This window comes from Bufo bufo, chromosome 9, assembly GCF_905171765.1.
Source record: "Bufo bufo chromosome 9, aBufBuf1.1, whole genome shotgun sequence".
In the NCBI taxonomy this organism is placed as follows: Eukaryota; Metazoa; Chordata; class Amphibia; order Anura; family Bufonidae; genus Bufo; species Bufo bufo.
Genome location: NC_053397.1, coordinates 177,989,562 through 178,004,578, shown reverse-complemented (window position 1 = coordinate 178,004,578; position 15,017 = coordinate 177,989,562). Strand labels below are relative to the sequence as shown.

Here is a 15,017-nt window from a genome sequence, read left to right as displayed (position 1 = left end):
ATGCATAGTAAACTAGCGCTGGAGGGGTTAAAATAAATAAATAATAATATTAACTCCCCTTAATCCACTTGCTCGCGCAGTCGGCATCTCTTTTGTCTTCATTTTAGCTGTGTGCAGGAAAAGGTATGTGCAGGTAAAAGATCATGTGATGGACCATGTGATGACCGGAGTGACGTCACCACAGGTCCTTTTCCTGCACACAGCTAATGAAGACAGAAGAAATGCCGGCTGCGCGAGCAAGTGGATTAAGGTGAGTTAAATAATTTTATTTTATTTTTTAACCCCTCCAGCGCTATTTTACTATGCATTCTGTATTCAGAATGCTATTATTTTCCCTTAGGCCTCATGCACACGACAGTATTTTTTTGCGGTCCGCAAAAAGCTGTTTCGTTGTTCCGTGATCCGTTTCCGTGTGTCTTCCTTGATTTTTGGAGGATCACGAGGCATGAAAAGTGAAAAAAAAAATCTAAGTCAAGTTTGCCTTGCAAATGATAGGAAAAAAACGGACGCGGACAATCTTGTGTGCCTACGTGTTTTTTCACGGACCCATTGACTTGAATGGGTCCGCGAACAGTTGTCCGTGAAAAAAAATAGGACAGGTCATATTTTTTGACGGACTGGAAACACTGATCACGGACGCGAATGACAAACGGTGCATTATCCGAGTTTTCAACGGACCCATTGAAGGTCAATGGGTCTGCAGAAAATCACGGAAAACGGAACAACGGACACGGGACACAACAACGGTCTTGTGCATGAGGCCTTATAACCATGTTTAGGGATCGACCGATATTGATTTTTTAGGGCCGATACCGATAATTTGTAAACTTTCAGGCCGATAGCCGATAATTTATACCGATATTCTGGGAATTTTCATTTTTGGAGAAAAAAAAAATTCCTACACAAATCTGCTGAAAATTAATATGTTTATTGTTAATGTGTATTTTTTTTTTAGAAATCTTTTTCATTTATACTTAATATTTTTGTGGGTTTTTTTTACTAACTTTTAGCCCCCTTAGGGACTAGAACCCTTGTCATATTCCCCCTGATAGATCTCTATCAGGGTGAATAGGAGCTCACACTGTCCCTGCTGCTCTGTGCATAGTGCACACAGCAGCATGGAGCTTACCATGGCAGCCAGGGCTTCAATAGCGTCCTGGCTGCCATGGTAACCGATCGGAGCCCCATGCTTACACAGCTGGGGCTCCGATCGGAGGAGCAGGGGAGAGGGGATCCTGTGGCCACTGCCACCAATGAGTAATACTGGGTGGGGGGGGGGGCGCACTGCGCCACCAATGTTTTTACTATTGATTGGGATGGGGGTGGGGGGCGCACTGCGCCACCAATGATTAAAACTGGGGGGCTTGGGGGGGGGCGCACTGCGCCACCAATGAAGATAAGTCTCTCAATCATTCATATACAGGAGGCGGGAGCCGGCTCCCGACCTCTGAGCGGTAGCTGCGATCCGCGGCACCTGAGGAGTTAACTACCGCGGATCGCAGCTATCGCTCATAGAGGTCAGGAGCCGGCTATGTGATTCTGCAGCCAGCTCCCGCCTCCTGTATATGAATGAATGAAAGGCTTATCTTCATTGGTGGCGCAGTGGCCACAGCCCCTCCCCTCCTCTTATGTTCTCTCCTCTCATTGGCGGCAGCGGCAGCAGCATCACAGGGGGAGGAGACACGGCTTCCTTCTCCCCTGTGCTGCGGAGGGAACACAGAGAGCGCTGAGAGCAGCGCGTTCTGTGTTCCCAATACATTATCGGTATATCGGCAAAATAGATGCCGATACCGATAACGTTCAAAATCCTCAATATCGGCCAAACCGATAATCGGTCGATCCCTAACCATGTTATAAGGGAAAATAATACAATCTACAGAACACCGATCCCAAGCCCGAACTTCTGTGAAGAAGTTCGGGTTTGGGTACCAAACATGCGCGATTTTTCTCACGCGAATGCAAAACGCATTACAATGTTTTGCAATCGCGCATGTTCCCGCAACGCCCGTGTGAAAGAGGCCTATGAGATCTGATGGTGTAAAACCGCATGGTGTGAAAGAGGACCTCAGGAATATCTGCAGCGCGATCCTATTTTCGTACAATTTCAATTATGGCTGTGGTTTTAGCTGCGGATTTCACCCTTTTCAATCGAAGGGCGAGATCTGCGGCAAAACCGCATCAAATCCGCACCAAGAACTGCAATTAGACATTGCGGATGTGCTGCAGAAATGCACATAAATCCGCGCAAAAATGTGCGTAGATCTTATGTGCCTTCCCCCGCACCTGAGTGCAGGTGGTCTTACAATCCAAGAATGAGACCTAAGTTAGATACTGGTGAGCTGAACCTATGCACTTGTATGGTCACCTTTATCTGAGGGGCATGCTACTGTCATATATATATATATATATATATATATATATATATCTCATAGTGTGTTACTGGATCTCTATTTATTAGCATGCATTGAACTATATGTAACACCGCAAAGTGGTGTTACCACTCCTACACCCTGCTACTATCTTTAATGGTCTAACCTAAATGCCATCTTGTGTAATTTTTGTCCAGGTCCTCTACACTGTGCATTCCTAGTCTCGTTATGCAACGGTTTTATTACATGTAATGTGCCTGGTTCACCAGCAGGTGGCAGTGCAAATGGCAGAGCTATACTTAGATTGGAATGGTGAGTTCCATTCAATTCTCCCCCCTTTGGGCAGAAGTGGGCCAGTCCTGCTTGCTAGCAGAATGGGGAGTGTCAGTTCTAGATTGTTCCGGGTTTAGACTCCATGTTGGTGCCGAGAAGACATGAAAGATATAGCAGCCATAGGAAAGTGTTCTTCAGCTGAAAATAAGTTATTTGCCGAGTCTCAGGAGGGGACACAGTTGATGGCACCCCATCCAAGGATACCAGAACAGACCTAAAGTACAGAAACCAAACTTAGGCTACTTTCACACTAGCGTTTTAACTGGATCCGACAGGGTTCAGCAAAAACGCTCCCGTTACTGATAATACAATTATCTGCATCCGTTATGAACGGATAGGCTATATTATCTTTAATGTTGCCAAGACAGATCCGTCATGAACTCTATTGAAAGTCAATAGTGGACGAATCAGTTTTCTATTGTGGCAGAATGCAGCAGAGAAAACGGATCCGTCCCCATTGACTTGCATTGGGGGTCATGCTGGATCCGTCTTGCTCTGCATCCTAGGACGGAAAGCAAACTATAACATGCTGCGGTTTGCTCTCCGGTATGGGAACGCAACTAAACAGAACGGAATGCATTTTGGAGCATTCCGTTCTGTTCAGTTTTGTCCCTATTGACAATGAATTGGTACAAAACTGAAGTGTTTTTCATCGGTATTGAGCCCCTATGACGGATTTCAATACTGGAAAACAAAAACGCTAGTGTGAAAGTAGCCTTAGGCCTCATGCACACGACCGTTGTTATGGTCCGCATCCGAGCCGCAGTTTTTGCGGCTCGGACCTATCCACTTCAATGGGGCTGCAAAAGATGCGGACAGCACTCCGTGTGCTGTCCACATGCGTTGCTCTGTTCCGTGGCCCCGGCAAAAAAATATAACATGTCCTATTCATGTTTTGCGCACAAGACAAGGCATTTCTACAATGGGCCACCAGTTCCGTTCCGCAAATTGCGTAAGTCACAAGGGCGGCTTCCGTGTTTTGCGGATCCGCAATTTGCGGACCGTAAAAAAACGGAATGGTCGTGTGCATGAGGCCTTAAGCAGAGTTTAATGCAGCACAGAGGAAGAAAGCAGTACAGCAGAGACAGAGAGCAAGCAGAGTTGAGTTTGCCTGCCAGTTTAAGCAAAAGCCTGCTGGAACTAAGACAAAGCCTGCCAATCGTTTGGAAGAATGTTTATTCAAGTAAAGCTACCATTGAATTTCACCACAAGGTCTGGACTCAAGTTATTTTCCATTCATCCCTCAATTATTCCCCCTTTATTTTGCTTCGGAGACAAAGCCTGGGGTCCAGCAGTATCCAGGTAGGAGCACTGTGACACAGAGACATTTAGGCCGCACTACACCACTCGGCATTCCTACTATACCTGGGACGCGATAGGGGCCCTGGGGGATGGCACATTGCATACATTTATTAGTCTATTCAAACTCGCCATCCAAAAAATAAATTAAAAAAAAAAAGCACAAAAAATAAAATAAAAAATAAAATACACTTGTTCTTATCATGCTCTACGAATTCTAATGTTGTAAATGTTGATGGCTAGATGGGTTCTCACAACTGCTAATGATAAAAACTCCACAAAAGCCATGTTTGTCCCTACCTAGAGCCGTCAGCAGTTTAGCATTGTCAGAACTGCTGACAGATTTCATTTAAAACAGAAAACCATTCCCCCCCTTACCTCAGAATTTCCTTTTAACACTCAGCCTCTCACAACTACTGGTTAAGACAAAATACCCTGAAAGTTCAACAAGTCAGAAAAACCTATTAAAAATTCTTCACATCTCTCTTTTCAAACATTGGCTTTTCAGTTAAAATTACCAGGAATCCGATACTTAAAAAAAAGCTGGGCTTGTCAAAGAAAAGTAAAAAATTTGTAGTAACAGCTCACCTGATGTGTATTTACTGCGGAGAGATGTGAAAGAAACAGTCCACAGTGTGAATGAACAAACTGTAAAATAAATGGTAGCAAAACATTAAATGGCAGCTCCGTTTTTAAATAAATCCATAAGGGAACTGAACTTAAAAAACTGGAATGTTTTTCGGAAATGCACGGACACCCACCGTGGGGCAGCCGCAGCGGATCGCGGACCCATTCACTTTAATGGGTCCGCGGTCCGGCCGTTCCGCAAAAAGACAGGACATGTTCTATCTTTTTGCGGAACGGAAGTACGGGACGAAACCCCACGGAAGCACTCCATAGCGCTTCCGTAGGGTTCCGTTCCGCACCATTCCGCATCTCCGGACCCATTTTAGTGAATGGATCCGCATCCGTGAATGGATCTGCGGTCTGCAATACGGCCACGGGGGGCGCACACGTGCAATAGGCCTTATTCTCACTTCTGGAACAGTCAGTTACACCATAAGTGCACAGTGCCCAGTATATAAAGAGGGTGGCACAGAGCAGAGTGGAGGACGTGTGGAGGACAATTTTTCGAAATTCTATGAAAATTCTGATTTGGAAGACGTCTCAGAAAACAAAATTATAATTCTATAACCTTTTAATTACGGTAAGTACTTTTGCCCGTTTCAAAATGTTCTCCATGCCTGGAATATTATGTCAGCGGCTCGAAGCAGATGGCACACAGCGTGGGACTTGGCCAGTAGACCGCAAGGGCTGCAATACTGCTCGCACAATAACGGAACGTCTTAACCCATTCACAAATACAACGGTTTCGGGTTATTTCAGGTATCATTTGGGACCTTCTTTATGTTCCCAGTATGATGCAGTATGGCAGGAAGACCTCCTGCGGCTGCACTCCAACTGGGCGTCTCCTGGACACACAAAAAATAAAATAAAAAAGTAGCCCAATGTGTTCTTGGTGAATTACATTTTATGAAAATCACCTTTTGCACGTTAAACGGGTTCGCCCAATCAGACATGTATCGCCTATCCTGTGGATAAGTGATGAATGGGATTTTTGGGGAAAAAGCTTTTAAACCTTTTTGTCTGCGGCAAACTTGGTTTACACTGAAATGAACGGACTATCAACATTCACTGAAATCAATGGAAGCCAAACTGGCAGACCTCGGCCTAGATTTACTGGTGCGTCTGCGCCAATACTCCATCTAGAAAGTGGTGCAAGTTGGTACAATTTGGCACATATAGGATTTCTACATGCTTGACAAGGGGGTGGGGCATAGCGCAAAGAGGTGGAGCTTTGTGAGAAATGGGGCAGGCTTCATTTTGTACCAAAATTGGGACACAATTCCGGCATAAAAATCTGTTTTAGGCCTCATGCACACGAACGTATACTCTTTCCGTGCCTGTTCCGTTTTTTTTGAAGACCGTATACGGTACCATTCATGTCAATAGGTCCGCAAAAAAAAAATCCATTTCCGTATGTCCGTATTTACGTTCCACAAAAAAAAAAAATACATTAGAACATGTCCTATTATTGTCCGCATTACGGACAAGGATAGTACCGTTCTATCAGGGGCCAGCTGTTACATTCCGCAAAATACGGAATGCAAACGGACGTCACCCGTATTTTTTTGCGGATCCGTTTTTTGCAGACAGCAAAATACATAAGGTTGTGTGCATGAGGCCTTAATGTAATCCAGCCATTAGTTGGTATAGCGCCAGAGAAAAGTGTCCATCTCGGCACGTGTGCTGTCCGCATCTGTATTTCTGTCCCTGGGCAAGATCAGACATTTGTGACCATGTGCAGGACCTGCGGAGGGGAGGGAAAATGAGAGAGATGCACACAGCCGGTATCCATGTTTTGCGGATCCGCGATGTGCAGACCGCCAAAACAGTTACGGTCGCGTGCAGGAGGCCTTAGGGTTAGTGGGTCTGGGCCCATATGTGTATGGCACAGCCGTGTGCATGAAACGTGTACTGCACCAGAGTGCCTATGGGTTTTGTACTACATGGGCTGTAGATACTTTGTGTGCTGCCATATGGCACCGTCATACCGCACCATGCTAGGAGGGTATTCTTAGAGATGGAACAAGGCACTTTATTTTTTTTATGGGGAAATCGAGGGAAAAAGAAATGTAATGAATTGGGCATAGGCAAACTGAGGTACAGCAAGGTCCACTGACTGTACAGAGCCGACATACAGCCATGTGCCTGAGGGGGCGCTGTCAATGTGCCTCCATTATTTTCCGACGAGTCGATGACAGGTCAAAAGACAAAGAAAGAGGAGTTAAGCCTCCAAAAATGTATTGTGCCAAGCAGACAACATTCTCTAGCCACATGGGCTGGCATTTCCATGTTTTATGGATGCACGCCGCTTATTTGCATAGACACAATACGTTTTTTCTTTCAGAAAGCCTGAGGCTCCTACGACGCACCGGCCCCCGTCATGCAAATGGAAGGATTTGAATGGTAAAAAAAAAATAAAAAATTAACATAACTGACTCTAGATTTTGCTAAAAATAAGAAAAAAAAGAAGCTCCCAGTAGTGTCTTGAAGGTTCTGTCGGCATCTCTTGGGGTCAAAGGTTCACTAGTTACTGGACAACTGCATATATAGCAATTACCTATCAGAACTCGATTAGAAATTGCGGCCACAGGGTATTTAAAACCCCTTTCATATATCAGTCAGCCTCCCACAGGAAGGGGCCAACAGGGGAAAGCAATGAGACGCTTGCAGGCCGACGGGAGGGACAGTACCTGTTCGCAGAAAGCAGCCTGTACTCTGCACACCACTTTATTGGAACAGCGCCTTGCTGGCGGATTTGCAGGGCGGCATAGAAAGCAGTCTGTACTCTGCGCAGGGCTTTACTGAAGTAGCGCCTGTGCTTGCTGATTGGAGGGGCAGCATGTTTCACATCGGAGAACTACTGTCAGTGCAGTTCCCTAATGCCCAAGCCCCGACACCCTACTGGCCTATGAAAGGTGAAGCTTTCAAGTTTGTTTTTTTCTTCAATGTATTCTTTTGCTGACTGTTGCCCACCTGAACAGATCACATCCATAGAGGATACCACTTAAAAGATGCAACTTCATTGAGCAAATAAAGGGCATCTGTCAGCAGATTTGTCCCTATGACACTGGCTGACCTGTTACATGTGCACTTGGCAGCTGAAGACGTCTGTGTTGGTCCCATGTTCCTATGTGCCCGCATTGCTGAGCAAAATGATGTTTTAATATATGCAAATGAGTCTCTAGGAGCAACGGGGGCATTGTCATTACACCTAGAGGCTCAGCTCTCTCTGCAACTGCTGCGTCCTCTGCACTTTGATTGACTTTAGAAGTCAGGGCGTGATCACTTACATGTCCTGGCCCTATCAAAGTGCAGAGGGCGCAGCAGATGCAGAGAGAGCAGAGCCTCTAGGTGTAATGGCAACGCCCCCGTTGCTCCTAGAGACTCATTTGCATATATTAAATTTTTCTCAGCAATGCGGACACATAGGAACATGGGACCAACACAGATGCCTTCAGCTGCCGAGTGCACATGTAACAGGTCAGCCAGTGTCATAGGTACAAAGCTGCTGACAGATGCCCTTTCATATGTTAATAGTGCTGCAAAATTGTTCTCTAATAATATCACCGCACTTCATGTGGCAACATTTAAAACTTTTATAAAAATAAAAAATGAACATATTTTCTTTCCGTGTCCGTTCCGTTTATTTTGCCGACCCATTCATTTCAATGGGTCGTCAAAAAAGAAAAAAATGGAAGTTACTCCGTGTGCATTCCATTTCCGTATGTACGTATTTACATGTACTATTATTGTCCACATTATGAACAAGGACTGTTCTATTAGGGGCCAGCTGTTCCATTCCGCAAAATACAGAATGCACACGGACGTCATCCGTATATTTTGCGGATCGCAAAATACATACGGCCATATACATGAGCCCTAATAGAGTAACCAGCCAAGTGAATGATATCAGACAAATCTCCTATACACTTTGCGCATTTTTTACTTACAGAAAGGGACCTTCCATGCAGATTTTAAACCGGCTGCAGGAGAAAAAAAAAAGTGCTGTACGGTCCAACGTGCTTATTCCCCATTGAAATCAATGGGGAAGTTGTGCATGAGTTTTTCACGTGGATTTTTGTGCAGCTTTAGGCCTCATGCACACAACAGTTGTTTTGGGCCGCATCCGAGCCTCAGTATTTGCGGCTCGGATGCGGACCCATTCACTTCAATGGGGCTTCAAAAGATGCGGACAGCACGTGTGCTCTCCGCATCCGTTGCTCCGTTCCGTGGTCCACAATAAAAATATAACCTGTCCTATTCTTGTCCGTTTTGCGGACAAGAATAGGCAGTTATATTAATGGCTGTCCGCGCCGTTCCGCAAATTGCCGAACAAACACGGACATCATCCGTGTTTTGCGGACCGCAAAACACACAACGGTCGTGTGCATGGGGCCTTAGGTGCAGAAAACTCATTAAATCCGCACCAAAACTGCACAAAAAAAATGCACATAAGGGCTCATTCACACGACCGTATGAATAGGGCCGCACCCGTTCCGTGGCACGGACCCATTCATTTCAATGGGGCCGCAAAAGATGCGGACAGCACACGCTACTCTGTTCTGTGGCCCCGCAAAAAAGATAGAACATGTCCTATCCTTGTACGTTTTGCGGAATAGAACAGGCATTTCTATAATGAGCGTCTATTCCGGTCCTCAAATTGCGGAATGCACACAGGCGGCTTCTGTAGTTTGCGGATCCGCAATTTGTGGACCACAAAACACGGCGCGGTCGTGTAAATGAGCCCTAATTCTATACTATTTATCAAATTTTTGGTGCGTATTTGATGCAGATCTTCCTCTTCTGCGTTTAGAGCCGAAAAATCACTGACCGAACACTGACGTGTGAATAAGGCTTTATATCTGCACAAGAGAAACTCAACATTTGACACGCTGCAGATTTCAAACTCTGCAGCCAAAGGGTCCATTCACACGACTAATTCTGGGTCCGTATCCGTTCCGCAATTTTGCAGGACGGGTGCGGACCCATTCATTTTAACGGGGCAGAAAAAGATGCGGACAGCACACCGCGCGCTGCCTGCATCCGCTGTTCCGTTCCACTCTCCCCCGCATAAATATAAAGCATGTCCTATTGTTGTCCGCGGTCGCAGACAAGAATAGGCATTTTCTATATAGAGCCGGCCATGGGCGATCCACTAAATGCAGCCGGTATCCACGTTTTGTGGATCCGCAATTTGCAGACCACACGACACTGAGGGTCGTGTGAATGCACCCTAAGAAAAAAACGTCAAGTGTACGTGACATTTTGTCTAATCTCATACACTCTGCTGGTACTGTATTACGCTACGTTTTATTTTCTGCACTAAAATCCAGGCAGAAAAACCGCACGTAATCCGCATCGCGTGCAGGCATCCCAAACGGTGCAGATTTCAGACATGATCAAAAAGCGGAGATCGGACCATCGCATAAAAGCATAATAATATTACATGATGATCCTAATATTTCTCGTATTCGTTCCCATCACTGGAAACTCCTGCGTCTTTATTCATAAATGGACTGGATTTAGACCGTCCGAATCTCATCCCAAGCCCCTCAGCACTTGCCTATGGAAAAGGGGGGCAGGGGCAGGTTTTGCACAGACCCTGAGAATGCAGCGGGCATTGTTCACAGTCAGATCCTCCGCCGGCCCCCAGCACATGTACAGACAACAGGCACCCAGGACTTACCAGGACATACAGCAGCACAGACAAAAAACAAACAACTTCTCTCCAACTTCCTTCATTCAGAGCCAAAGATCCCAGCGGCAGCAGCCGACGCAGCCCTCCCCCACAATGTGAGAGGCTGGAGGCTGATGGCTGCCTCCCCCCTCCTGTGACATGTGAAAACCTCAGGCAGCCTTTAACTTCAGACTCCTGGCTGTAGAGTAACCCTCTCCTGGCCAGCTGACCCCCCCCCTTCCCCAGTCTAGACAAATAGGCCACCGGCCCGCCAGCTCCCACCCAACCACCACAGGTAGTGCCCTTCCTCAGTCACAAGACATGGCACATGCCTGGAGTAGTAGTACAATAGAAACTGCTGCATCATACAAAGATGACCGCACGCCCTCTGTGTGTACTGCTATATATATCCCTGAGATCACCGCATGAGGTCATATAGACTAATGGGAATCGCCAATCAATAAGTCCAGAGAGACTAAGGATTTAGGCTAGGTCTACACAACGACACTGCGACATTTTGTCGTCGCGACAATTTTTATAACCATAGTCTATGGTGTCGCACTGCGACGTGACAGTCGCAGAAAAATCCATGCGACACCATAGACTATCATTACAAAAATTGTTGCGTGACAAATGTCGTAGTATAGACCTAGCCTTAAAGTTGTTGTCCTGGGACACTAAAAGATTGGGGGGGGGGGGGGGGGGGGTGGGGTCCATCACTTGGGATCCCCCACATTAGAGATGACGCACCCTGCGATATTACGTAGCCCTACGGCCGCTGCTGAATACTATGGCGGCTTCCTCTTGAGGGATTGTCCACTTTAAAGAAAATGTAGAATTTCTCTGAAGTTTCCAGGTCTGCTTACAAGTTAAAGAAGGAAAGGGGGGGGGGGGTCCCCATTCAGAATTCCCTTCTAGGCCCAGAGCAGATCTCTCAGGCTAGCGTCACACGGCTAAAAATCCACCACGTAAAAAACAGTGGCAGATCAGTCCGCTGGCTGCCTATGTCAGCAGTCCGTCATTTCTGCCACCAAAAATGTGCAAAAAAATAAATAAATATAGCTATTTTAGCCCTTCACCATTGACTTCTATGGGGAACGCAGCTAAAATCGGCTTCGGTTTAGTAACGTGCCACTTCTGAAGTGAAAAAAAAAAAAACGTCATGTGCGCAGGGTGTCGATTTCCCCCATTGGAGTCAATGGGAAGCTGCTGCTGTTGGCGTTCTGATTGCGGATTACGCCACAGACAATGGTTGTTTTCCCGCATGGATTTTCGCCACCGTTATGGGCGTCCCTGTAACATGGGCAAGGTGGTAACTAGCGTTGAGCGAACTTGTGTTTTAAGTTCGGCGTCTAAAGTTCGAGTTATCGAAGAATCGCGTTATGGATTGGTCCGTGGTAGCGGAATCCATAACGCGATTGTTCGATAACCAGAACTTTAGACGCCGAACTTAAAAAAAAAAAAAACACACAAGTTCGCTCAACACTAGTGGTGACATACATTACCCCACTACAGACAGCCACTTCCACCAGAATTAGGGCCATGTCCGATCCACGTTTTTAGGGTTAGCACACAGACCCAACAGGCAGTCCCCGGATGTCCATCCCTGTTCCACGCACGTGACTGGGTTTTGGACATTGCATCCATGTCCCATCTGCATTTTTTGCGTATTGCACACAAACCCATTAATTTCTATGGGTCCAAAAAAAAGAAAACGGACAGCACGCGTGTCCCGTCTGCATCTGTACGTCCATTCCACAAACTACAGAACACGTCCTATTCTTGGATGAGAATTGCCCCTTCTAGTGATGGGAGTGCGGATCGCACACGGAGGGTACCCATATTTTGCGGACCGCAGTATGGACACGGTGGCGTGCGCGAGTGATCGGTTCTGTCCAAAGCCTTTAACCAATGACTGCCCCCCAAAAAAATAATACAGAGGTCATGCAGATACAGGACACAGAGTGAGAAATATCTGAAATGAGAGGTCACAATCGATATCGTCCCAATCTTGGAACAATCCTGAACTGATCGATAGAAGTCAGCGTCCAGGAAAGGCAGGAAGTATGTGTCACATTGCAGGGACAGGCACAAAGACGCAGTAAACAAAGTGCCTGTCATGCCCCGTGCACACAGCAATGCAGGACGGAGACATGCACACAGTCACACACTGCAAACACAACTCACCAGAGCAGCAACTTTGTAAAGATCCAACGTGCTGGAGTCTGGGGGGGGGGGGGGGGGGAGCGGTCACAGGAATCCACCAATAATCTGCGGATTTGCAGATTTCTAAGCCCAGTGGTGATTTAAAGGGGGGATCCCAGCAGGAGTAACGCTGGCGAGGATAAAGAGTCCGCGTTCTCCTGGGTGGCACCTGCCGGGTGCTATCCGTGTAGGAGGAGTTGCTGAGGGGCCCCGGAGAGCTGCTGGTTGGGGGCTGCGGGGACCCCGGGGAAGCTCCTTGCACAGCGCCGCGCTCCGCACTAGGAATGTGAGGAATGATGGAATTCTCTTCCTGGCAGGTGGGCAGCGCAGTGCTCGCTGATTGGCGGAGCGCCGGTGAGGTCAGCGTACATTAGCATAATGAGGGCGTGACGTCACGCGCTAGGCAGCCGCAGGTAGAGAAGGGGGTGTGTGAGGGAAGAGGACGATGACAGTGAGGGACACTGACCGAGCGGGCACGGGGCGTCCTGTGGTCACAGGTGTGAGTGCATGCTAAGAACTACCATGTAACAGGGCAGAAAAATGTTATCTGCAGCCCTATGTAACACAGGGAAGTTACCATGACATATGCATTGGGTGGAGACAGCGCAAAAAGGTCATCTGCAGTCCCATGCAACAGAAAAGTGTATGCATAATAATTCTAAGAAGAGATAATCATTCAGTGAAGGTACCTGCAGTCCCATGTAGCACCAGATGTGGAACCATGGCATTAACTCTGAGTTCTATGTAACACCACTGGTTACATATGGTGAAAACTCTTGAGAACAGATCATGCAGTAAGATTATCTGCAGTCCCATGTAACACAAGTCATACATGGCAAAAAACTATGAGAACAGATAATCCACTAAGGTTTCCAGCAGTCCTGTGTAACACTGAAGGACACACATGGTGATAATTGTGAGAGAAAAATTATGAAGAACAGTTATCTGGTGGTATTAGAGGCAGAGCTTGTTAAGAGCCTATGCAGTCCTATGTAACACTGAAGGACGCATGGCGATAACTCTGAGATCATATCATGCAGTAAGGTTATCTGAAGTCCCATGTAAGGCCTCATGCACATGACCGTTGTGTTCCGTGTCCATTGTTCCGTTTTCCGTGATTTTCTGCGGACCCATTGACTTTCAATGGGTCCGTTGAAAACTCGGATAATGCACCGTTTGTCATCAGCGTCCGTGATCCGTGTTTCCAGTCCGTCAAAAAAATATGACCTGTCCTATTTTTTTCACAGACAACGGTTCGCGGACCCATTCAATTCAATGGGTCCGTGAAAAAACACGGAGGCACACAAGATTGTCATCCGCGTCCGTTTTTATCCTATCATTTGCAAGGCAAACTTGACTTCGTTTTTTTTTTTCACTTTCCTTCATGTCTGGTGATCCTCCAAAAATCAAGGAAGGCACACGGAAACAAAAACGGAAACGGATCACGGAACAATGGAACCCCGTTTTGCGGACCGTGAAAAAATACTGTCGTGTGCATGAGGCCTAACACTGAAGGACACACATGGTGATAACAGAACAAATCATGCAGTAAGGTTATATGCAGTCCTATGTAACACTGAAGGACACATGGTGATAACTCTGAGAAAAAAAAATCATGCAGTAAGGTTATATGCAGTCCTATGTAACACTGAACATCACACATGATGATAACTGAGAACAGATCATGCAGTAAGGTTAATATGCAGTCCCATGTAACACTGAAGGACACATGTGGTGATAACTGAGAACAAATCTGCAGCGTAAAGCCTCATTCACACATCCGTGTTTTAGTACGGTCCGTGGGTCCATGGTTTTAGCAGAGATGCACGCTCTATTTTGTCCTTGTTAACGGATCCATCACGCCTATTATAGTCTATGGGTCAGTGAAAACCACGGATATATGCAGTCCCATGTAACTCTAATGGTCACACATGGTAATAACTATGAGAACAAATAATCCACTAAGGTTTCCTGCAGTCCCATGTAACACTGAAGGTCACACGTGGTGATAACTCTGAGAACAGATCATGCAGTAAAGTTATATGCAGTCCCATGTAACACTAATGGTCACACATGGTAATAACTATGAGAACAGATGATCCCCTAAGGTTTCCAGCAGTCCCATGTAACACTGAAGGTCACATGTGGTGATAACACTGAGAACAGATCATGCAGTAGCCTGCAGTCCTATGCAGGGCCGCCATCAGGGGGGTACAGCCGATACCCCAGTAAGGGGCCCGGACCCCAGGGGGGCCCGGCCAGTTCCAATTTGAATAAAAATTTTTTTTTTTTTTTTTTGCCATTTGTCAGTGACTTCATTGCGTCGCTAGAAGGGGGCAATTGATTATTCCTTGCCCGTTCTCCCCCTCCCCGCTGATTCTCGTATACCTTCAGACTGCAGTCCCCTTTAAAAGGCTCTGACTCTCTGAGCCGCTGCACAGAGGAACGCAGCTGCGCAGGTGACGTCAGACGCTAGCCGCTGCCTAACGCCGCCGCCGCCTGCCTGC

The 15,017-nt window shown here is 46.6% G+C and overlaps 1 protein-coding gene across 3 annotated transcripts in view; it reads right to left on the bottom strand.

Moving 5' to 3' along the window:
* The window catches only part of VGLL4 (vestigial like family member 4), a 117,113-nt gene extending 104,333 nt beyond the window's left edge, over positions 1 to 12,780 (bottom strand). Inside the window, exon 1 of one of the 3 annotated variants that reach the window (XM_040407003.1) lies at positions 12,493 to 12,780. Coding sequence is in view for 2 of the 3 variants with exons in the window: in XM_040406999.1 (XP_040262933.1) it covers positions 10,315 to 10,322 (8 nt within the window). In the remaining variant the exon portion in view is untranslated. Of the gene's footprint in view, positions 1 to 10,314; positions 10,353 to 12,492 lie in introns of those variants that run through there. The other 2 variants (XM_040406999.1, XM_040407002.1) reach the window with 2 other exon arrangements.
* Between the last annotated feature and the right edge of the window lie 2,237 nt (positions 12,781 to 15,017).